The sequence below is a fragment of the Sinohyriopsis cumingii genome, chromosome 3, assembly GCF_028554795.1.
Source record: "Sinohyriopsis cumingii isolate HCF-2022 chromosome 3, ASM2855479v2, whole genome shotgun sequence".
In the NCBI taxonomy this organism is placed as follows: Eukaryota; Metazoa; Mollusca; class Bivalvia; order Unionida; family Unionidae; genus Sinohyriopsis; species Sinohyriopsis cumingii.
Window position 1 is genome coordinate 30462783 of NC_142963.1, and position 22938 is coordinate 30485720.

Genomic DNA, 22938 nt, shown 5'->3' on the forward strand with positions numbered 1-22938 from the left:
CAGAGGGTTTTCATACTTGAATTGATCTCTCTTTTAGCATTTGTTTCTGATTACATTTGGTATAGTCTTGCATTTACATTCTTACCTTGCGTAACTATTATTGTTGAGACTTTATTTGCTTGGGGGGGGGGGATTTCTATTGCCAATTGCCATTCATCGTTTATTGGAAGCATCAGTAAGAACATCCTGCAGGGATGTTCCTCTGGACACTTCCACGGTTTTACTAGAGTGTAGTAATAAAGAACCTTCTGAGGGTTGCTTCAGTGGAAGCAGAGACTATATGTGGTTGGGGGGCTATCCCCCCTTTGACTTCTCAATATCTTTGAGACCAGCAACACTGGTCCTTCACTTCCACTCCTGGTTCATTGAAATGGCCAAGAAGCAAATTCATTTCGATTGAAAACAGGTTCTCTCAGCAAAGTTTAATGCTATGCAGCCGCAGTTAAAGCAACAGCCCCATTTCAGAAGGACAGAAGCGGACAGCCCTATCCTGCAGAGTGCCCTTCTTCTGTTTGCTGTCATAGGTGTCAGCATAAACCACTTTTTAGAGGTGTGGTCTGGCAAAACGGTTGGTGTCTGGGTCCTTTAAGGCATTAGTTTTGAGATCTCCCTTCTATAATTAGATCCCCCATGTTTTTCCACTAGTTTCTGATGTGATTAAAGAAAGAGGTGCATTCTGTTCTGCTTTGTTCAGTAACATAAAGAAACCATTTCATAACTCAAGGGACAACATGGTTGATAATATATATACAAACAACTCCTTTTTAAGATATATTGAACGAGTGTTGTTGCTGTGTATGTTGATAAAAATGGTGTCGAAATTATTCATGTTTGAAACAAATTTGGTAACTTTAGCTACATTGTGAGAGGCTTATATGAAACTTCACTGAGCTACAGTCATGGTTATCATTTGTGGTGCTGAGCTGAATGAACTATAGTATTGCTTATTTTGTTCTTATCCTCAATCTAAAAAGTCGGATCTCAGCCCTTCTCTGGACTTTGTATATATGGGGATGAATTTCTACACTAGCCTTGGGACAGTTTGTGTTCCTCTGGACAGAATGGACCAAATCCTGTCCCTCATAACAGGTCTTCTGGCCAATACCTCCTTGTCAACTTACCTTTCTTTCCAGGTAACTCTGAATGTGTCTGCACACTTAGTTCCCATAAGGAGACTCTTGTAACCACTCCATCTCCTGCTTGTAACAAACTGGAAACTGCACAACTACTTCCTACTATCGGCCTAGTGGTTAGAGCGTCCGGAAGGTCGTGGGTTTGATCCCTGGCCGAGTCATACCAAAGACTTACAAAAATGGTACTAACAGCTCCTTCGCTTGGTGCTCAGCATTAAGAGGTTAGCGTTAGGACTGGTCGGCCTGGTGTCAGGATAATGTGACTGGGTGGGACATCATGCTACATATCTGCAGCATGATGCACCAGTGCTAGACATCACTATAAATTGTCAGACTGCAGACATCGTAGCAATATGACTGAAAAATTGTTAAAGCTATGTTAAAAATCCAAATCTCACACAAATCACACACTTCCTACTATCAGTTCAAACTGCCTTGGATCCAGGTTTTACCACCATTTGCATTGGTGACCAATTCAGGATCAGTTCTAACTGGAGTCCCATTTCATGAACACAAATCCCCACTCCTTCCTGTACACCAGCGGTTTCCAATCCCCAGGGCATGACCCAAATCAGGGTCATAAGGACAGTTAGGGAGGGTTGCCAGGATTTTTTTTGAGGGTGGCAAAACTTGTCAAAATGCGGAAACAAGGTCATGAGGCTCAGAAAAATGACACATCAGATTTGGGATGGGGTGCTCACCTAGAGAACACTGCATGTTGCCAATAGAAGCACCAGCTTGAAAGGAAAAAGGCTCTCATTGAGAAAAAGAAGAAGTGATTGCACATTGAGCCAAAAAAGTCGGTGATGACAAAAAGAAAGACTAAAGAAATCTATGCCAAAGCCGCAAAAAGAACTCAACTGGCATATCAACAGGTTGTGTTCATTGGAGAAAAAGACAAGTGAATGTATGCGATTTTTTGTATGTAGTTGATTTACTTGGGTATTTATTTTACAGATTTGTTATGAAAAGAGAGAAGTATAATATATCTGATGCAAAAATTGAGAAATTATTGTGACTTAATTATGATGTGAACACTGACGTGCACATGAAATAACTTCAGCATCAATAGTATTGGAGAACAAATTCATGTGACTATAAATATTGTGAAATTATTGAAGTCAAGTTGAATATTTTTGGTAAGTTAATTAGTTTTTCAAATGATTATTTGGTTATTTTATCATCATAAGTTGCACCAGGAGCAGTTTTTTGTAAAATGTGTTTTGGGCGGGGGCCAAACTTGGACCGCCAGATTGGGGGCACTGCCCCTCGAGACCCTGTTGGGCAAGGATCCCCCAAACCCCATTAAATTTTTTTAGCTTTTTTTTATTATTGAAGACCAAAATCATGTCTGCAATAGTCGTGGTTCAGTGACTTTTTTTCTTGATGGGCCCAGTAGATTGCCACAGAGGAGGGAGGGGCTTGATATTACAGCACAAAGGGTCCCTCCTCCACAACATCCCAGACTCTCTACCTTCATCTCAAATAATCAATGTACCTATCTGTCCAGTCTTCAAGCAACATTGCCAACATCATCATTCAGATTGGGAGGCAGTCTACCTCCAGCATGTACAATGCAAAGTGGTCTTCTATAATTGGTGTAGTAGGAAAGATATTGATCCTATCTGTTAAATGCAGTTGCAGACTTTATTCTCTTGCTTGAAACTGAATGTTCTTTGTCCATTATTACTGGCAATAGGGCAGCCCTTTCTAACACCCAAGTTTTCTAGTGGTCCCACCATTGTGTTGGACCCACATCTGCCTAATTTCATCAGATATTTTGAGCTTCAGGGAATGATGGCTGCTGACCAGACTGGTATCTAACTTACTAATAACCAGAGGGAATCTTTCATATGTTCTTTTGGCGTTGTCAGAACTACTTCATAAACCTAAAGCTTCTTTTGATAACTCCACCTTTGAGACTGCTTTCCTGCTATTCTTAGCATCGGCTAGAAAGAGTGAGCTTCATGCCTTGCTGTGGAAAAGGGTTGTTTATTGTTCTATAATAACTATGATTCTTCCCAATCAATCTGGATTTCTGGCTAAAAATCTGCTACCTTTAGTAGTTTGCTTCCTTCTGAGATCCCCAGCAAGTGCCTCGGATGATCAAGATAAGGAAGGGTGGAATTATTTCATTCAGTCTCTCAAGGGTTCCTCTATTATTTTGATGGCCAATATTTCCAGAGTGACCTTTCTTTTATGAGATTAAATCCCATGATGTTAGAGCTATCACTACATCTTTGATCTGTTTGAATCATTCCTCTTTTGGATGATGTTTCGAGAGCTGCTTTCTGGCAGTTTTACACTACCATTTCCTTTTACCCAATGGTTCCCAACCCACAGGTCACGACCCAAAATCTGGGTCAAATTGTTGTTCTGGAGGATCATGGAGGGTCACCAGAATAATATTTGGAGGATGGCCAAAAATTATCAGAATATAGAAATGGGGTACCAAGGCTCAGAAAACAATATTTTTTATGGTCACGGCCAAAACAGTTGGGAACAACTGCTTTTACCATTGATCCTTGGTGCACCAAAGCAAGGGTATTTTTTTACATTGGGTCCTCCAGTAATGGTACAGCATGTAGACCAACATTCTGTTGGTCTATAGTAGTGAACTCTAGTATTGTAAGTGTAATTGTTTTCTATATCAGTTTTGTTAAAGCTATCAGCATCCCTCCTAACTGGTAATTTCAGCAATGTTTGGTAATGTATTACTGCTGTTTAAATGGAGTTGTTTGAGTGCTAAAACTGATTTTATTAATGTACTACTTACCCACTTTGTTGCAGAGATTCCCTTCTCCTCCCACCCCACTCTGATGTCCTGTAGTATCAGTCCAAGTCAGAAGAGGATGATATTCTACATATTTGCTATGACTAACTAGTCAGACTGGGATCATGTTTTTTTCTATTCTGGCCCCTAATACTAATTGGAGGGGACCACTCCGATGGACTAAGTAGGTAGAGTATCAACCTCAGATGCAGGAGTTCGCAGGTTTTAACTCCAGCCAAGTCATACCAAAGACTTATAAATATGGTACTAGCAGCTGCCTCGCAAGGCATACAGCATTAAGAAGTTAGTGTTAGGACTGGTCAGTCTGTGGTGTCAGGATAATGTGACTGGGTGGGACATCATGCAACACGTCTGCAGCATGAAGCTTCGGTGATAGACATCACTTTAATCTGCCATATTGCAGATATCGTAGAGATTTGACTGAAAAATTGTTCAAGCTATATTAAAAATCTAAATTACACACAGGCACAATCACACTAATTGGAGGAGGGAATATTTAACTTGGACAGGGGACATGGATTACAGGAAATGGTAAGTAGTGTATTAGAAGCAGGTTAGTGTTACATAATTAAAATTAGTAATCACAAACCCAAACCCCCAACACAGTGCAGATGATTTGATCATCTACAAGTTCAAAAATGACAAGGGGTTTCATAATTTTATTTATGACATGGCTACTTTTGTTATTTACACTATACTCAAATTAATTGTGATGTAACATATAATTACACCAATGCATAACAATGAAGGCTTCCAAAATTTAGTTGTGAAATTCTACATAAGCATGGCTGCTATAGGGTACTTCATACTGTACCAGTGGCTCACAATAAATAACTGAAATAAATACTATCTTTTCTCTAGGGTGGATAATGTCAGTATAAGGCGGAGCAGAAGCAGACTGGAACATTCCAAAAAATCCAGCATCAGCACTGAGGGCTCACACACGGACATGGACACAGACTTATACATGATAACAGATTCCTCAGCAAGACAGGTAAGTACAAATGATTCCACAGATACATTAGGATATCGATTATCTGGATTTTAGTATTTGGATGTTTTGTGTAAATTGGTTAAGTGGCCTTTGTCTCTATATTTTATTTTCACTTTTCATTTTCTTGAATTCAGATGGACAGTTATCACAAATAAAGTCTACACCTCACAATGATTATTAGATGTATCAATATTTTTTTCCATATTGAAATCAATATATTTCCATATCGGCATCAATATTTTTCTATACCACTATCAATATTTTGCCATATTGGCATCAAATTGTTTGCCATATCAATATCAATATTTTGCCATATTGGTATCAGTATTTTGCCATATCAGTACTCATATAGATACAAGAGGTGAAGAATCAGTACCAAATGATACCCTATGCAAGTTACTTAAATCTTCAGCAGTTGTGAATAATTATTAGTCATTTGCCTTTTCATTCTTTAAATTGAGAATTTATCTGAGACAGTCATAGCTCATGCATTTATTTGACTATAAGATAAACTTGACAGTACCCACTCGTCTTTACAAATTAGAAAACACTAACTCGAAAGTTCTTGCTGATTAGTTTATCCAGTCAGTATGCTCAGCGCTGATAAAATATATCGGCATGAAAAGATATTCCAGGTTTGTTCCCCATATACAAGTACTTTATTGATCATTTAATAACCACTTTTATTCAAAGTTTCACTACTGCTTCACAATTTGTCTACATGTATTGAACATGTGAGTTATGCTTCCAGTGTCATGCAGTTACATTCATTTCTAATTAGTGGTTTTTTCTTTTCAAGTCCAGAGTAAAACAATAACCACCAATCAGAACTAAGTGTAGCTTATTCACTGCCTGACACTCCAGAAGTATTGGCATCGAAAGTCAGCGTAAACTTTGTGCAAAAGTGGCTATTAAATAACTTCAAAGTACTTAACAATCATACAAGGGGGAACAAGTTTGGAATGTATGCTTTTATGACATGAGTAAGTCACATTCATTTTTGAAGGGAAGTAGGTGTTTCTTTTTTTTTTTCACTCAGAGAAACAAGTGTATCCACAGCAGTTTCGCATTTGCAGAGAGTACATTATGAAGGATTTGGTTGTTTGCCATGCTGACATACTCAGACTTGTTCTAGATAAGATTTTCCATGCTTCGCTATTTCTTTTGTTTTGAAGACTACTCTATAATGCAGTAAACTGTTTTTCGTCATGCACAAAGCAGAAGTGACTAATGTGAGTTAATGCACCTGATCACGTAAAGTAACCGGAAAGGACCTAAAAGGTTGAATAAAAATCACTGACCCCTAGGAGGTTGCCTGTTGGAAGTATTTTTTTATATTTTGCCATGGATGAGAATGGCTTATAACAAGTTTAGGTCTGTCTGTTGTCTGCATGCTAGAAATAAAACCAGTATGTCAACACATACAAAATCACACAACCCTACTACTGAAAGAGTTGTATTGATAATGTATCGTTTTATAGGTTTTGTGTGGTCAATCATATTGCTACATTGCAGAGGTGTATCGTTTCACCCCTACCAATGATACCATGCTCAGGTCAAGAATATTGTTGTATGCAATGCCATGTAAGTAAATTATCTGCAGAAGGAGCTTGGTAGACTTTGTCAAATTTGATGAATTTTTAAGTTGTTTACTTGTAGGCAAGAGACGTGTTTGAGGATGAAAATCTGGATGGAATTGAGTCCCAACAAAGGAATGATATAACACTTGCACCTTTGGGTTCTCACCTAAGCTTTGCACAGGCCGCTAAGTTTGCCTCAACGCCATTTAACCTAAATAATTCAGCCCTAAAAAACAGCCTAAACGATGTTAGTGGCCTTAACGAGTCCGAGTCCAAAGTGGATCCGAAGTGGACAGCTGGCATTCAGATGGAGACTGTCAGCAAGGTGGAAACAACAGCCAAAGAACTGAGCAAAGAGTTGTCAATTTCTAAAGCAGACTTAAGGTTAGTGTTAGTGTTGTGCATAAATATAAGCTTTGGTAAGGCTGTTAATTTGAATATTTTTTTGGTACTATCACTCTGATTTGCTTGGTTCGGTTCATACATGATGTGAAAATGTTCTGGTACAATGGTGTAAACACATCTGTCTGTCAGGTTGGAAGTCCACAAGGGTTATGTGCCTTGGACATAATCTGTGTTGCCAAATCCCATCTGTTGCCACCAATTCCATTTTTGTCAGGTCAGTAAGCTTAAAGGAGACCAGAAACCAATGGAAATATAGAATAATAATAAAAGTACTATAGCAGAAAACCTTATTCTGAAGTATCATCTGCGACCGTAATGCCAATATTTAAATATTGGCCCATCTTCTAGGAGCTGAATTTCCGTGACCTCGTATGCAAAATTTCCGCGCCTATTCGGTTACTTTCGGGATCTGACGTCATAGTAGCGACTCCAGCAGCCCAAGTGGGAGTTGCCAGAGTAAAAGACAATACCGTTTTGCGTTGCTTAAGGGTGTAATAGAACATTAAGAAAATCCTGTGGACATAATATTTTTTTCTTTTCCGAAAGATAAAGGCATCATGAAAGAATGGGTACATTATTACAAACGAGTTGATTTCAAAGCAACACCATACAGCACTATGTGCTCGTTACATTTCTCAAAGGAATGTTACGAGAGGGATCATGAAAAAATAGCAGCTCAAAGATACGCAAATGCTAGGCCTAAACTAAAAGTTGGCGCTGTTCCAGACATACCTTTGGACATTTTAAATCCTGGGAAAAGAGTTAAACGTGTGAGTTACGAAAATAGGCAGAAGGACGAGTAAGTGACCACAAAATGCAACAATCAATCCGCATATCTTTTATCTAAAACAGCAGTGCTAAAAACAAATCTGATAGCCCGACACCCTGGGCCCCTTCTGGTTTTAGTTCCGGCCCATCCTGTATTCAAAGTGAGGTGCCCGTCAGGCTTGTCGAAACAAAAGTTGTTTGCCTGAGGAAACTTTGATCGCGCTGGTGAAATGAGTAAATGTATTTTCAAGATGTTGACATACATGCCTTAACACGGCACAATCTAAATCAAATCACCACTGTCCTAGGTGAAATTTAGATTTGATTTTAATCAAATGGAAGCTTTGCTAAAAATAAGATTCTAAACCTGTCGTGTTTCGAGAAAACACAATTTTCAGTAATCTTATAAAAATTAATTTTTTTAAAAAAAAAAATGCATTGTATACATGTATTATGCTTAAACGGTAATCTGTATTAATTGGAACTGATATAAAACTATTCCTTGGGCAGTTTAAAAAGCAGCTATTGAAAAAAAAAGTCAAAGTTTCACATTAACTGTCTGACAATAGAACGGGGGGGGGGGCGGCTATTGACCCCCCCCCCCCTTGCCCCAATGTGCGACCGCCCATTTGACGTGCCTTTTCTCACTGTGATACGCCTTATTATTCCCCCATGACAAGTCCCTTTTGCATATTCTGGTCAGTTCTGGCTAAACTGCAAAATAGCTAAAGTTTTGATTTAAGTACGCAAACAATAAAGCCGGTGTGACTGATGAACAGAATCCTTATCCTTGCATTGATCTTGTGAAAAGGACTGCCCTTCGGACATACTTCAAAGAAACCATGTTCGACAGTGTGTGTATGTGTAAGCACCAGCAATTGATTACCAAATAAACAATGCCTATTTTGTTGTTACTTACGATGCCATGGACTTCATTTTAACAGTTCAAATCTGCAGTCACAAGTTACCGTACATGTGGCAACCGGTTTTCTCAAGTTTTATGCCCCACCTTATTTCCTTAGGTTAAAGTCTTAATGCATGTAACACTGTTTGCTGATTAAAATATTTATTCAGAATTAGTTCTTTAGGGCCACATATATTGCATGGTATATTTTGTTTTATTCCTTGTAATTTAATCATGGTAATTAAACTTTTCATATACGGTAGAGGAATGTCAGGTGTTAACTGGCCGAATTTCTTTGGCGGAAATGGAGATGCGATTTTGTTTGCAGAGAAAATTTCAACGTGATCATTCATTTAAGCTAATTGGTGACAATTTTATTCTTTTAATTATTTTTTTTTTTACTATAGTACTGTTGTAGTTGTTTAAAAAATCTGAAATTTACTTGAATAATGTTTAATCTTCACGTTCTATTTACTGAAGAAGAAAAAAAGAAGAAAAAAACTGTTGTATGATATTAATTATTTCGTCCAGTGCCGGGTTTAGAAGTGTGTGATTTGAATTTTTAACGTAGCTTTAACAATTTTTCAGTCTTATCGCTACGATGTTAGTAGTGTGGCAGTTTAGACTGTGGATTGCATACGTTATATTTAAAAATGGTTTGGGGTTGGTTTTTTTTCTTCTGACAAATGAAAATTGACAGACATAATGTAATAATCGGGACTTCGCTGCGCCAAATTGAGAGATATTACCAAACTGTGGTCTCCTGTCTGCCTCGCTCGCCAATGTTTATATTCGAGGACTGACTAGTATTGCGTCACGGTACCACGTGATCTGTCGTCTCATTAAAACTCGGAAAAACTCGGCAATTTACGGAATCGTGGTATCTTCCACGCAATATAATCACTGCCCGCTTACGATATTTAATTTATAAACATTGCAGTCAAATTACAATCTGTAGAGAATTACATACGTAAAAGGAAAATTTTGATTTCTAGTCTCCTTTAAGTGACTTCACAGATTCATTCCATCTTGTGCCTTTCTACAAGTTTTAGTGATCCAATGGAGTTTTCTCATCATAGAGAAGTGTATTCATCATTTTTCTGTCATATACACTACCTGATCACATTCATTTTAGGATTTACTTTCTGTTACCTTTGAAAATGTCATTTTATGTCTATATGATCTAAATGAAGGGAAGCAACTCTTATAGATTTTCTCCCCTTGCATTCAGTGTCGACCTGGAACATGGATGTCATCAGTTTGTAACTTTTGCTTCCACTGTCAACAGGTTTCCTAGGAATCAATTGTATTTAAATCCATGTTTTCACCCAGCCACCTATTTACAATAAGTCTAAACATTGCTAAAGGTTGTATATACTGCATTTTGCATTTTATAGTGCATTCAATATTTTTAACTTTGTTACTGCTTCTTTTATGATAACATTGCTTTATAAATTGATACATTACATATTGATAGTTGATATAACATCTCAAAATGAGAGGTCGACTATTTGAACATTATTTATTGTAATATTATCATTCATTATTTAAATGCTGCTTCATTATTGTCACTGTGATTTAATCAAGAAATCAATATATTTAACCTACTTTGTAGGTGTATTGTCATTATCTTTTTTCTGTTAGTAACTTTACATACTGTTTATCTTTGTACTTTGTCTCCTTTACTGTTTTAAATCTGTAGCAGAAGAATTGCCAGTCAAGAATAAAAAATGAATTGCTTCAAAAACATGTCCGTCATGTTTTAGATATTCGTCCTCGAAGAGCTGTAATGCCTGCTGCAGTTAGTCTGAACAGGGATGGTCCATAGTGCTAGCTTAGGAGCTTAACATCAGAGATTTAAGTGCCAGTTATGAACCGTTCGATGATGACACTTTAACATTACATTCAGACTCAGATTTAGTCAGTTGCTTTGGGATGTGGAGATAGCTCCCACTCCACATGCTAAGAAAGCAAAGCCTTCTCCTTTGTTTGAGAGTATTGTCTGACTTTGTTGGCCTGTCCTGGCTGCTGACTACCCTCCAGCTGTACTGTACCATCCAGCTGTTCAAATACAAGCATATGAATAATGATTTTCAGACAATCATTATCAACAACTATTATACCATCGATTCACCTGGTCACACCGCTTCAGCTGGATGAACTGTACCAGCCATTGGTTCCAGCAAGGCAACACCAGTTTAACACAAATCTAGCTTGAAACTCTTCCACACTGCCTCTTTGATCATTATCATAGGCAGGTCATTTCTAACATAAACTGAAGATGCAGCATCATTATTACTGTGTGGTATGAATGACCCCTAGACTTCGGCACAGGAGAAGTACACTGCACAAAAAGAAGATGACTCGGACTTGGACCTACTTGAATATGCTGACCCTACTATGGAGCACACACGATCGAGGAACAGTTATCGATGAGATCTATAAAATGGATCTTTAAAATATGATCTACTAAATGTCCTCCTTTTCAGTCATGAATAAAGCTTACAAAGTGAGAACTTCTTTCAATGCTGAAGATGCAGACAAACATCAGTCATTTGGATCACTGAAATTTCTGGATGCCTTTCTGACAGTATGTGTGATCCAGGCAGTAGCAAGGCTTTTTTCTTTAGTGATCTACTGGCATTTTTTCCACCATTTTGGTATAGGACACATACCAATATTTATTCCTACCTTGGATAAGGTTCTTATAGCCATTATTATGTCTGTTCCACATTTTAAAAAAGTAGCCTTGCAAGTGTTATGTATATTTAATTTCTGTTGTGTGCCTGACCTTTGTTCATGATTGTCAGGTAAGGTCTAACTGATTTTTTTAAATGATTCTAAGTGGTAAATTAGATGTTTACTGAAATTTAAATTCAAGGCTTAACCCTACAAAATTTTTCATTAGTTTTTCAGAAAATCTAATGCTTCATAAATTAGGTGACTGTATATAAAGAGCTTTGGCAGAACAGTTGTGCATTACTGTTTCATATCAGTGTTTGGGAATCTATGATCAGAGTTCTTAGTTGTATTGAGATATTATTTGAGAGGAATGATTTATCTAAAGTTAATCATTGGAATTACAAAGTGCTCATAGACTTTTTAGACTAAAACACTACTTTGTGATCATTGTGAATTAATTAAAAGACATTTTTTTAATGTCATTGTGATACATGAAGAGTATTGATAGATCAGCACATTCAAGACGATTGACAAAGCACATTCTGCCTGTTGGAATTCATTTGGAACATTCCATACTTTTGGACATGTGCTTGAACATTTAGGGTTATTTGGGATTGAATTCACAATACTGTAAATGTCTTTTGAATTTTCACTTTATATTCTATAAAAATTAATTTATTTGTTGACTTTTGCAAAACTTCTTCTGTTGCTTAGTTTAAGACCATAGAGTTGTAACACAACTATTTAATGCCATTTTGAAATTGGTTACGAACGTCATTTCAGTCTTATCTCTTATTGATTTTGGTGTCTTGAGCCATTTGTCACTTGCTGGAAAAAGCTTGAAATGACAATGCTTGAGATGCACTTAGCAACATATCCAAGGTGATCAATAGGGCAGCACACCACATAATGGCAAATGCACTAACCACTTCATGCAATTTAGACCAAGTTAGAAGAGACTCTCTTGTACCATTATTATCTGAGCCCCGAGTGGCCGATTGGTCTAAAGCGCTCTCCATCACGGATCACTACCATCTCACCTCTGTCTGCGTGGGTTTGAGTCTCTGGCTCTGCCAATGTGGATATTTGAGAAAGCTTGCTGATAGCTTCTTGTGGGTCAGTGGTTCTTTCCAGGGTTTTCCCGGGTTCTTCCTCAACCATTAATACTGGCTGCCATGTATAGCCTATCTTGTGCTGAAAAATGGCGTTAAACCCTATAACAACAACAACAACCATCATTGTCACTCGAACAATGATACATCACATGCCTGCACTCTCTCCCTTTCACCTCTCCCCTCATGTTTGGGGGTAGCCCCTTCAACTGTCAATCTAGTCTTTTTCTAGACATTTCTACATATTTACATGTGCCCCCTATAGATAGCACTCCTCTCAGTGGTAGATCATTGTGCCCTTAGGCCATATTTAGATGTGCCCCCTGTAGATTGCACTCCTCTCAGTGAAGATCATTGTGCCCTTGGGCCATATTTACATGTGCCCCCTGTAGATATCACTCCTCTCAGTGGTAGATTATTGTGCCCTTAGGCCATATTTAGATGTGCCCCCTGTAGACAGCACTCCTCTCAGTGGTAGATCATTGTGCCCTTAGGCCATATTTAGATGTGCCTCCTGTAGATATCACTCCTCTCAGTGGTAGATCATTGTGCCCTTAGGCCATATTTACATGTGCCCCCTGTAGATAGCAGTCCTCTCAGTGGTAGATCATTGTACCCTCAGGCCATATTTACATGTGCCCCCTGTAGATAGCACTCCTCTCTCAGTGTAGCATAGTATCTTTTCTGATGAAATATTACATTGTGATAGCAATGGACATGACATACTTTCAGTCTCAGTGACAAAATATGGAATGGCTAGAGGAGAAAATCCCATTAGAAGCTCCACAATCTGCTCAGACACAAGGGTTTTAGGTTTGGGGACACACAGTAACCTGCTGGAAATGAAAGCCTTTCTGTATGTTTCCCAGGCTTGACTGCATCGCATTTGTTACAAGACTTGATTATGTGCAACATCTTGACAGTAGTGATCTCCTCACCAAACAAGTCTAACACAATCTGGGCAGGCTCAATGTCCTGACAGACTCTTTTTCTCTCGAGGAGAGGCAAGCTGGTTCACATTGGGTGGCCTCTTCATCCATCTATCTTCCTTCAGATTGGAACCCTATGGGGATGAAAAATGGTGGATTTATTCAAAAAAGCAAGCTGTCCATCTTGGTCTCACCACTTCCAGACCTGACTGCATGGGCCATTGACACTCTACAATCAACTTGGAGGGAATTATGGCCTTTGCCTTCCTTCCATTAGTTGAAATTCTGAAATTACTTCAAAAACTGAAGGGCACAGACGATTCTGATTGCCCCTTTCTGACAGGACAAATCATGGGTAACCAAATCAGCTTGATCTAGTAATAGTTGTATGAAGACAGATTGCAGCAATCCTGACGTTACTCCAACAGCAGAAGTTGCCGGTATTCCATCCTTGCCTAGAAAAGCTACACCCTCACTCATTGTTCTTGTCCAACAAGCATTGTACAAAAGAAGTTTGATGCGGCAGTTGTGAAGAGGATCTCGTCAGCTACATGGCCCTCCACTCTAAAAGCACATCTTCACAGACTGATGTCACTTACATGACCTCATACCTATCAGCCTCCATTCCACGACTGGCCAACTTTATCTTTCTTTTTGAACAGCTGTTAGTCTCTGTAACAAGGGATACCACTGCATGGTTCCAGCACCATGGAAGAGAAGACATTAGTCACAAGAACCTTTTTGAATTGCTGACCAATTTCGATCAATACCAACCTTGCTTACTGGCCCTGTTAAAAAAAATTTGTGTCATGGGATTTGGCATGGCTGGAGATCCTGCCAGAGCATGTGAGTGCATGAATTGTGCACAATTTTTACCAATTTGCACATTTTGGAAACCAGTGATTCATGAGAACTCCTGCAAGCCAGTTCAGAGTCCTGCAGATAAAATCTACTCTCTGCAGCAGTATACAAATTTTATTTTTGACTATAAGATAAGTTGAGTAAATAAGAAACAACGAATTAAAAAATTAAGGATATTTTTATTTATTTATTATGATACCTCTTTCCATTCCAAAGTCTACAGATTTATGTTAATACAAATGGATTCTTTGAATTCCCACTAATTATTTATAACCGAAATATGTGCTTACTAGATGGGTTCTGCAACTAGTGCCCTTTCCTCTCATTTGTGCATGCATGAACTTTGATCCATTTCCGGTTAAATCAGGCATAACAGTATGCCTTTCTGAAAACAGTGGCAGATTTGGGTTTATCCATCAATGAATCATCAAATTAAGTGTAGAAAGGCACAGCGTGACCAAAGTATCCCAAACTAATTTTGGCCAGGAAAGCTAGTTAACATTTTTAATAATGAAAAAGAAAACTAGAAGAGTATTGCATGCTTTGGGCCTAACTGGAGTTGTCAACAAGCAAACTGACAAGTGAAAAATTCTTGCTCAAGTTTTATCTAGCTGTGTTGTACGTCTTCTCTAGCTTGTGTTATTGTAAAAATTCCTTTAAAATTGAAACTTATGTACAAAATTTGTGAGGGCATAATCAAGCAGAAAATGAGTGGGTGCACTTTTTCATGAATTATGTACACATTATTTTCAGGAAATGTAGAAATTACCTGTTTTGCTTCTGCACATTGTTGCTATTTTGGACTGTTATTTCAGTTGACTGAAGAGTGGTGGTGTCCATATCCATATACATGTCCATAATGATTAATGATTTTGATCAGGCCTCTAGTATATAGACTGAATTAACTCGTCCAGAAGCAGATTTAGAAACAACAGGAAAATGCCCTAAATCACCCCTGACATAAACAGATTAACTTGGTAAAGAAAGGTTCTAACTGCCATGCTACGATTATAACATGAGATCTTTGACAGTGTTACTTTTGGATTGGTCTTTAGGTCTTAATAACTGTAACAAAGTAAAGCAACAAACAACAGGAACATTTGCAATGATCATAGAATTACACCACCCAGAAAGCATTAGTAAACTTACAAAGACTTTGTTCATCTTGTAATTTTATACAGCAGGTTAGGAATTTGGAAATGATTCATAAGTCCAACTGCAATCTGCATAGACCAAGATCTGTCTTAGCATAATGCACTGGCAGATTTGGGTCTGTGCAGTTTGTTAGCAGTAATCAATAGAAAAGACAGCATAGACCCTGTGCATGCGCATTGTGCTAAGGCAGATCAGGATCTTGGTTGTTTGAAATTTGACTCGATTTATAAGGGAGTAGTGTTTTGTGTACTTTTTGTCTGATTCATGGCCAGCAGCATGCAATACTTCCTTTATTATTAAGGAATCCTGTAGCCAGATTCATCTCCTCTCTCTTATCTGGGTTTATAACAGTCTGCACTCTTACTGCAGACATTCCACAATGATAGTGGTTGCAAAGGATGAAATAAGGGATTGTGCTGTTTATATCTGGTTTTGCAATGCAGTCGATCAAAGCTGTGTTGAAAACATATTTTGTCTAAAATCCAGGCCACTGGTCATGTTCAGCAGGTGGTTGCTTACAACAGTGCATTTATCAAATAAAATCAAGCCTTGTACAGTGATTATGATCACAAATGACAGCTGGTCACTCATAACAGGGGGGCCCCGAGTGGTCTAAAGCGCTGTCCGTTACGGATCACTGCCATCTCACCTCAGTCTGCATGGGTTCGAGTCTCGGATTCAGCCAATGCGGGTATGTGAGAAAGCTTGCCAGTAGCTTCTCGAGGGTCGGTGGTTCTTTCCAGGCATTTCCCGGGTTCTTCCTCCACCATTAGTGCTGGCCGCCATGTATAGCCTATCTTGTGCTGAAAAATGGCGTTAAACCCTACAACAACAACAACAACAACAACACTCATAACAGCGGTCACATAGATCAGGTTTTACTTTATATTAAATCTTCCATTTTCTTGGGTATCAGTTGTTTTTTTTTTTTTTGTGTGTGCAGAAAGTGAACTTTTTGATGGTATTTCAGATTTGTTTATAACAACTACAAAATACATGAAAATTGATACCCTGCAAATAAGAGTGATTATACTGTAGTTTGCACCTGCATTCCAGCTTTATCAAGATCATTAAATAGCCTCAAAGAAATGTTAACTAAAGTTTGCTTCTGCATTCCAGCTTTAACAAAGTCAATGAATAGCCTCAAGGAAATCTTTACTGAAGTTTTAATTTGATTTTTCCCTTTTTTTAAGTCCAATCATGGAGGGAAGTGCTGAAGATCAAGATTCACTTGGGAGCAGCTCAGGAGGAATTCATTTGAATGGAGCCATAAGTGTATTGAAGCAGAGACCGCCTATTCAGTCTAAGCTTAAACCATTCACTGATCAGCCTGAAGAAACTGAATACTTCTTACGAGACAACCCTGTTGAAAATCTTGGAGCTCATGTTATTGATACCACAACTTACATCCCTCCTGACCTAGATGAAAAAACGGAAAATTTGCTTTCTATGTCGATCTGTATCAACCCACGAGATCCTTTTGATTCAGAAACGATAGAAGGCTTTTTGGAACAACTGCCTGAACCTCTGTCATCGTTTCCAAACTTTGTAGAGGAGGATGAAATGATGCCTGATATCAGGGTTGGAAGCATAGTTATTATTGGTGAGAATAACACCATTACCACAGTTTTTGTTTGCCATGAAGAAACTGTGTTGGACTATAGTTTTGTTTGTTTAACATTAAAAATTCAAGCTAAATTATGGTCCCTCAATTTCTTGCCCACTTTTGTACATGTAGGAAAATGGCAGAAAATCAAATGAATGGAAGATCAAGGCTTGCTGGTAGCATTAGCATTTATGTGTGATATACATTACAGCATTAGGTTCACTATTGCATACATTTGGGCTTTAATAAAAACATGATGCTGAAATTATAATATCCATGTAGGTACACATAATGACCACATTAGGTGTGTTTAATCCTGAATAAAGTTAATGTAAATATTGTGATTTCACTGGAAAGTCTGTAGAGCCTTGTCTTATGTTTGCTTTAATTGATATATTTAGAAGTTTATTCAGTCAGCCAGAATTAATAATGTTTAGTGGTAATCGCAGTATTAATAGTAGTAATGCATCAACTGATATTATTGCATTGCTGTATCTTTTCCTGATGCAAGTCTTCCAGACCTATGATGTTATTACCCCCCTCCAATTAGTAATTGGAAGTCTGATACCATACTCCGCTTCCAACAGTCAGAATATCACCTTTCTTTTCTCTGGACTTGGTGCATTTAGATGTTCCTTGGGCCCTCAGTACTCGATCAGTTAAGTCATTTTTTAAAATTTTGTTATTGTGTCCTTTTTGTGTTTTTTTTTAAATTCTTCCCAGTCCATGCTTTATATCTATGCATCTGTGTTGATTTTCATTGATTTTGAGGGTTTTGAATACATTGAGTACCTTTTGTGTTTCATCCCTGTAATGCTTACCATTGTCAGGGTAAGTATTTCCTATCCTTTTGTTGTTCTGTTTCTTTGTTGTACTTGTATATATTTCTGTCAGTTTTCAATTATGCATCAGGGTTTTTGGCAAATGTGGGCATGATGCCTCAGTACTAGACATCATTATAAACTGCCACACTGCAGACATCGTAGTGATATGACTGAAAAATTGTTAAAGCTACGTTAAAAATCCAAATCACACACACACACACGTCTGTGGCATGATTCCCCAGTACTAGACATCATTATAAACTGCCACACTGCAGACATCGTAGTGATATGGCTGAATTTTTTTAAAGCTACATTAAAAATCCAAATCACACACACACACACATTATTGCTTTTAATAGCAGTAGATGGGGTGGGGTGGGGGTTTACAACTAATGTTTATTATGTAATACTTATCTGCTAGTATTGCACCATTCCCTTCTCTACACCCTGATGTCCTTCCAACTTGGTCCAAGTAAAATAATGATATTTTGATCGTTTGAATTGGACTGAGGTATCAAACTGGGAGCATGTCGGTTCTTTTCTAGACCTTCTGTTGCTAATTGAATTAGGTAATAATTTCCTTTAGGGACTAGTGCCGATGGAAGACATATCAATTCAATACTAGCAGGAAAGTATTACATAAATAATGTTTTACCCTTTTAAAAAGTACATTTCTTAGACAATTCGAAAACGGCCACTGATCACACTAAGTTGGTGCCTTAGGGGTTAAAGGTAGTCAAGCACACCTGGCTTACATACAGTGGAAATCCACTTTGTAAGCATGTAGTCCATGCCCATGACAGATAGAATAACAATATCATAATAATGTTTATGGATATGTTGTGCTTGCCAGGAGGTGGATGGTGAGGGTGGCAGGTGAATGTTGAAAAAATAAAACAATCTGGACATGACAATTTATTGGCAAAAAACATGGTTGGTAAGAGATGGATGAAAAATGTGTACAGTGCACTTCCTGTGATAATTTGCTTTTAAATCATGTGAATAATAAGTTAAATTGATAAGTCTTTTGTTGTTCCACATTTATTATATTGTGTGGTTCAAATGGATTGCATATGTATTTTATTTTGGTATTTCTCATATTTTAGGTGGTGAGTTGTATGAGGTGATGAAACTTCTTGGAGAGGGTGGTTTTGCCAAAGTTTACAAGGTGTCACAACAGGCAGATGATGATTTGAATCTCAGTGAAGATTTTGCTTGCAAGGTTTGTACTTTACAAATAAAATTTCTGTCTACAGGTGTAATTCCTTTGAATTCATTCATTTTTCTTGGGTTACTAATTTTTTGTGGACTTAATACTTGTATTAGATAGACCTTAAATTCAAAGGCCCATTGAACAGTGCTTTTCTATGAAATAGAATTTATTCACCTTCCTTGAATTTAAATGCTGCAAAAAAAGTCATATTCACAAAACCTGCAGAAATAAAGGAAGTTGTGATATTCTTTTTCCTTGTTTTATCCATGTGTCTGCATTTGTACATTAGTTGTAACCAAGATAAACATTAAGTCTGCTGAAAGTATAGTATATTATGTACTGGTGGGAAACAATTTTTGTTTTCCCCCACTTAGTTTGATGAGGTCAGCAGAATTTTAAAAGTTTCATTAATTTTTCTCGAACAGATTAAAAGTGACAAAGTGGAAAGGAAAGTGTTTGAAAACTTTAAATCTTGGCCAGGGACCATGTATTTAAAGGTAACACACCTTCTATTAATGATATACAAGTATACCCATTTGTATCCATTTATTTTAGTGTGTCTAGTTGGTCCTAAATGAAAATAACGCTAATTCACCCTCATTATGGCCATCTTTAAAATATTGTTATCTCTACTCCACAAAAGGATGGTATATCACCATGGGGTTTCTTGTTCTGAAATTAAAATGGTGCTAATCGAATATTCAATATGCCATCTACAGCAGCAAATTTGAAACTCCTGTCATCATTGAAAATATGAATTGGTTTTAACACTCGGCAGTTAAAAGGAAGAAATGGTCTTATCTTGAATTCCTATAAATTTTTTCAGCCTAAAGTTGGATTTTCTATTCACTGATGCCTTCTCATCTTTCAGGATGATCCCACAGGTTATACATTAAGTCAGGCACTTCACTGCTTGGGTCTTTTATTTACCCTTCAGTGGCCTCAGTGATCATAGTTCAATGATCTCGTTCTGCTAGTGGACCATCCCAGAGGAGTGACTTCCTGTTGTAATATGGGGGCTCTATTTCATGTACACAAAAGCCCACAGAGTCTCCACATTCAAGCTTGGTTCATCTCAATGATCTCTCCACAAAGAAAATGTTTTCAGTCAAAGTTGCTAAGTGCATCATTCGGTCCAGGAAATGTTCGACATCTAAGGTGTAGGATACAAATGGAGAATATTTTGTGATTGGTGTAGCAGAAAACATGTCAAACCTATTGGTCCCTCTATGAGTGCAGTTGCTGTTTTTCTTCTCTTCCTTTTTGAAGAAAAACTGCTTGGTTTTTTATTATTGCAGGCTATCAGGCAGCCTTTCCAAGTCTAAAATGTCCAAAAAGCCCAGCCATCAGGACAGATTCTCACTTAGCAGACCTGATAAAAATTTTCAAGCTGCAAAGACCATTGTTGCACTCTGTAATGCCTAAATGGAATCTTAATGAGTCTTGCAGCCCCGCCCCTCCCCCCCCCCAACCTTTGGGTGAAGCTTCCTTCGAAAATCCAACCACCAGGACCATTTTCTTGCTTTAACATTTGAGGCAAAGAGGCAAGCTTCACACCCATCCTTAGAGCAGGGCAATATCAAGTTCAGTAGGAAGAGTCAGTTTCTCTCCTTTTGCCAATCAGGCTCTTTATCAATGAATTAGCCTCCAGCAGTTGCTCCACTCCTGACAGAGGGCTTTACATTTTCTTTCACGGCTTCTAAAGGGAGAAGGAAGGGTACAAAGCATCTTTTTCTCCCCAATAAAAATTCAAATAATTTTCCACCATTTCCAAGTGGATTGCATTAGCTATGAAGATAGTTTACCAGTCACTTACTGACAAGGACTTGTCTTTCATGAAAACTAAAGCCCATGAGGTTTGGGCCATTTCTGCCTCATGGGCTATCTAACTCAATCCTCTTTGGAGGATTTGATGGCAACTGCATTTTGGCACTATCATTCTACTTTTTCCTATTATCTTCACTCAATTGCCCACCAAAGCAAAGGCACTTCTCACTGGGCCCAGTCATGATCAGAAAGTACCCCATGCAGATTCCTTCCTGCAGCAGGCTCCTACTCTTTAGTGAGGGTGAGTTTTCCTCACGTTTATTTTTTAATGCTATTTGTGGGATCTTAACCTGAGAACAAATGGATAAATTTATGATATTACTGACATTAAAATGCAGCTTCCAGTGGGGGGTGGGGTGATGGTGGTAAACTAATTTTGATAATGAAATACCTGCCTTATTCCCTCTGAAAAGACTGGGCAGGTGTCCAGGGGTGGTCAAGTGTTCTGGAATCTTCTGGTTCACATACATTTGGGTATTTTCCTCTCAGATAAGCACCATCTATGCAATCACAACAGGTAAGCATTATATTTTTAAAATTAGATCCACACACACACATGCACACACAGTACATATCACTACTCCTTCGCAATAGATCATCAAATCAATGTGAAGTTTTCCTTGAATGATTTCTTATGATGTCTAGTTGGTCCTAAATAAAAAAGGGTCCAATCTGAGCTCTAATATGGCCTTCTCAGCAGCCATTTTGAAAATCTTGTTATCACTACTCCTAAGTGGATGGTCATAGCAGCAGTGGGTTTTCACTGAAAGACTTCTTATGATGTTTACTTGGTTCTAAATAAAAATGGTACCAGCTGGACATCCATTATGGTGGCCATGGCAGTCATCTTGAAAATCCTGTTATCCATCTTAAAAAGCTTGTTATCCATCTTTAAAAGCTTGTTATCCATCTTAAAAAGCTTGTTTTTGCTACTCTTCCCACATGGATGGTCAAATCAAAATAGGGTTTAGAATGCTAGACTTCTTATAATACTTATGGTGCCAATCTGACATCCAAGATGGCCTTCACAGCAGACTTCTTGAAAATTTTATCACTACTCCTCATTGGATGGTCATATCAACATTGGGTTTTCACTGCAGAAAATCTTGTTATAGCTATTCTTCCTGAATGGATGGTCATATCAGCATGTGGTTTTCATAGAAAGACTTCTTATGATTTGTTGATTTGAAGTCCAATCTTTTTGCTGTGGCAGCCATCTAGAATATATTGTGGCTACTCCTCCTGAATGGAAGGTCATATCAGCATATTTTCACTTCAAGCCTTATGATGTCTATTTGGACTTGAATGAAAAAGGTGCAAATCTGACATCCAATATGGCTGCCAAACAGTGGCCATCTTGAAGATCTTGTTATTGCTACTCTTCCATGACTCTCTTAAAATCTCATCATTATGGCATGGGATTTTCACCACTACACTTTTAATGAGGACTACTTTGCCTGAATGAAAATGATGCCAAGTTGACATCCAAAATGTGTACCACAGCAGCTAATTTGAATTTGTTGTAGTACTGTACAATATTAGATATGGTTTCAACACTCCACAGTTAAAAAAAAGAAATGGTCTTGAATTCCTGGAAGTTATTTTTGGCCTGTAGAGCATCAGTCCACTGAGAGGAGTCATGTTCTTAATCTGTCATCTGTCCATTCATCAACACTTGTGAACACCCCAGAGACATCTTTTCAGATCAGCTTTTAATCAGATATTTAAGTTTATTATCATTGAGACCTTTATTCATCTGCATTATGTTTCACCACTCTGGTGGCCTAGTGGTTAGAGTGTCTGCCTCGGATGTGGGTGGTACTATATATATATAAAGCTTATAATCAAGATCTCAAATTCATTCAATTATGAGTGGGTTCTGTGCATATTGATGAGAATCCAGACTGATTAAATAGTGGAAAATAAACCACATTCTTTTGGTGAAGAGTCAGATGCCTTGACCACTGACCAACCATATCTCCCTTGCTTATTAATTTATAACACAAGGGGTGGGGCCCTAGAGAGGCTATGAACCCCTGTAATACATGCTGTTTGTGCAGATTGAATTTCAAATGCCAGGTAAGTGTATGTACTTGATTGGTGGGGATATGAATAGTTTATCAGTTGTGAATCAGGGTTCTTGTCCCCACA

At 38.0% G+C, this 22938-nt stretch overlaps 1 protein-coding gene across 1 annotated transcript in view; it reads left to right on the forward strand.

Annotated features, from left to right (window-relative positions):
* The window catches only part of LOC149802618 (mitotic checkpoint serine/threonine-protein kinase BUB1 beta-like), a 156724-nt gene that overhangs the window by 74519 nt on the left and 59267 nt on the right, over positions 1–22938 (forward strand). Inside the window, exons 15-18 of the mRNA XM_089951932.1 lie at positions 4789–4921; positions 6581–6885; positions 16511–16920; positions 18854–18969. Coding sequence (XP_089808058.1) covers positions 4789–4921; positions 6581–6885; positions 16511–16920; positions 18854–18969 — 964 coding nt within the window. The remainder of the gene's footprint in view (positions 1–4788; positions 4922–6580; positions 6886–16510; positions 16921–18853; positions 18970–22938) is intronic.